The 2536-nt window shown below is 43.5% G+C and overlaps 2 protein-coding genes across 6 annotated transcripts in view; both read left to right on the top strand.

Annotated features, from left to right (window-relative positions):
• The window catches only part of LOC101857154 (histone H3.1-like), a 5679-nt gene extending 3198 nt beyond the window's left edge, over window positions 1-2481 (top strand). For all 5 annotated transcript variants that reach the window (XM_013089466.2, XM_013089509.2, XM_013089423.2 and 2 more), the window contains exon 2: window positions 1618-2481. In XM_013089466.2, coding sequence (XP_012944920.1) covers window positions 1873-2289 — 417 coding nt within the window. In that variant the 5' untranslated portion in view covers window positions 1618-1872 and the 3' untranslated portion in view covers window positions 2290-2481. The remainder of the gene's footprint in view (window positions 1-1617) is intronic.
• Window positions 1-2536, top strand: part of LOC106013452 — a gene marked incomplete in the record, with an annotated part of 68590 nt that overhangs the window by 51070 nt on the left and 14984 nt on the right.

Genomic DNA, 2536 nt, shown 5'->3' with positions numbered 1-2536 from the left:
CGCATGAGTGCGGCGTGTGCTTTGGCGACGCGTGAGTGCGGCGTGTTGCTTTGGCGACGCGTGAGTGCGGCGTGTTGCTTTGGCGACGCGTGAGTGCGGCGTGTTGCTTTGGCGACGCGTGAGTGCGGCGTGTTGCTTGGTCTCTGAGAGGTCTGGCTCCCTAAGGTTTGGTGTGAACACAGCAAGTTCTGTATGTGGATGTGCCTGGAGATAGTCAGGAGCTCCCACGCACACCCTCACACAAACTACTGTGAGCATCCACGTTCTGACTCGAGGTTCCAGGCTGCTCTCCTAGTTGTCCCAACAATACGTGAAGTAATTGTACTAAGAACAACCACAAGTATGCCCTCTGGCAATCCAGTTAGACGCCCTTGATTGACGAAATCGCGACCTATTGATCCAAGTCTCCCGGTACTCTGATTAAATCTCTACTACAACGTCCAATGCTATCGATTGTTTTTACTGGTCACGTTACCTTTATTTTCCTCTTTCCTCCGTCTCTGACTATTACCTCATCGAATCTCACTGATGATATCGGGGATGGAAGGAAGAGAGGGGGGAAAACAAAAATAGAAAAGCAAGAGTGGGGTTGGGGGGGAGGGGGGGGGCAAATCTTGACACCAAGAACTTTCGCTTCTTCGAAAATATTATTATCTTATTCATTTGATTTCCATTTATACTGATTCCTATTCCTGAATATCCCTGCAAGTCAAATTTACAGTTAACGAGCGTGCTTTGATACATTATTATAAAATTAGGGTTTTGGCATGTCATTTTGAAAACCTTTCACGACTTATACAAGACGCAAACTATTTAAAGGTGGCCTTTTAAAAAGATTTTTGTTTTTTAACTGGGTCATTAAATTCCTAGAACACGGAATGAGGATGCAGTACCATTTATTGTGTATATGAGAATGGGTGAGGGTCGGGGAGTTGAAAGGTCTCATAATGTACACATTTTGTCTTTTGATTTGTCTTTTTTTTTTTTTATGATCATTTTTGCACCCTACAGCGATTATTTCCTTCTTGGGGTTAGGCGCTAAATAAATATAAATTATTATTATTATCATTATTATTATTATTATTATTATTATTATTATTATTATTATTATTATTATTATTATTATTATTATTATTATTAAACCAAATTTCAAATTCTTTTTTCGAAAGAAAGCACTTGGTTAAAATCGCCATAACGCCAAGACGAAAGCTCTTGTCATTATGTTAGTGTTTTAGCGCCTATAAATGGCTGCTTGCACTGTATGCTTCCCAGGAAGTTGAGTTTGTTTCAGAATACCCTCAGGTCTGCTGGGGTAATAGATTGTGAAGCGCATAGAGCTTGCTGTTGAGCGGGGATTTGCGCTATATTATTGCTATCTATTATTATTATTATTATTATTATTATTATTATTATTATTATTATTATTATTATTATTATTATTATTATTATTGTTATTGTTATTATTAATATTATCATTGTGAATGATACGAGGAAGCTGTTAGGGGTTGTTTTGGGGGTTGATTTTTTCAAGACGCGCTTGCATTATGCTAAGAATCCTTTGTCATATATTAACCTTTGTTGAATCTAGAATGCCATACTATGGGCGTATACTTGAAGCTGTGTGTGTGTGTGTGTGTGTGTGTGTTTATGTCTGTCTGAAAAGCACCAAGACAGAACGGTGTCGTGTCATGACGAAACTTGAAAATAAAGCTGCAGAGGACCGGGCTCTCGACCAATCAGCTGCGACTCGACCCTGAATGGACCAATGGTGCGGCAGGGCACCCTTGGCGCCAAGCTTCTCGGTTGTGGTCCCCTATATAAGCCTCCGCTGTTGACGGGAACCTCTAAGTTTCACATTCTGAATTCGAAAGAATGGCACGTACCAAACAAACCGCTCGCATGTCCACTGGTGGCAAGGCCCCTCGCAAGCGGCTTGCTACCAAAGCTGCTCGTAAGTCGGCCCCTGCCACCGGAGGTGTGAAGAAACCTCATCGTTACAGGCCCGGTACCGTGGCTCTGCGTGAGATCCGTCGTTATCCGTCGTTTGAGACCCGCAAGTTGTCGTTCAAACACCTTGTTCGTGAGATTGCAAAAGACTTCAAGACCGACTTGCGGTTCCAGAGCTCTGCCGTAATGACTCTGCAGAAGTCTTGCGTCATGGTTCTGTATGAGGCATACCTCGTGGGTCTGTTTGAGGACATCAGCCTATGCCCCTTCCACGCCAAGCATGTGACGATTATGCCCAAGGACATCCAGTTGGCAAGATGTATCCGTGGAGAGCGTGCCTAAGCGAGCTCACTTCTCATCTGGTTCATCCAGCGAAGAACAGCGATCACCGGCCCACGAAACGAACGGTCCTTTTCAGGACCAAACCGAGTTCCCTATTGATGCTGTTACTTTGCTGAGTTATGTGTTGTTGTCCCCCGCCCCACCCCACCTCTGTGTGTGTATTGATTATTGTTGTTGTTGTTGTTGGTTGTGCCTCCTTAAATATATAAAGCGCAAACCGCTGGCAGAGGCAGGGACAGAAAGAGAG

Source organism: Aplysia californica, unplaced genomic scaffold (assembly GCF_000002075.1).
Source record: "Aplysia californica isolate F4 #8 unplaced genomic scaffold, AplCal3.0 scaffold00002, whole genome shotgun sequence".
Taxonomy (NCBI): Eukaryota; Metazoa; Mollusca; class Gastropoda; order Aplysiida; family Aplysiidae; genus Aplysia; species Aplysia californica.
This window is presented reverse-complemented; position numbering and strand designations above follow the sequence as displayed.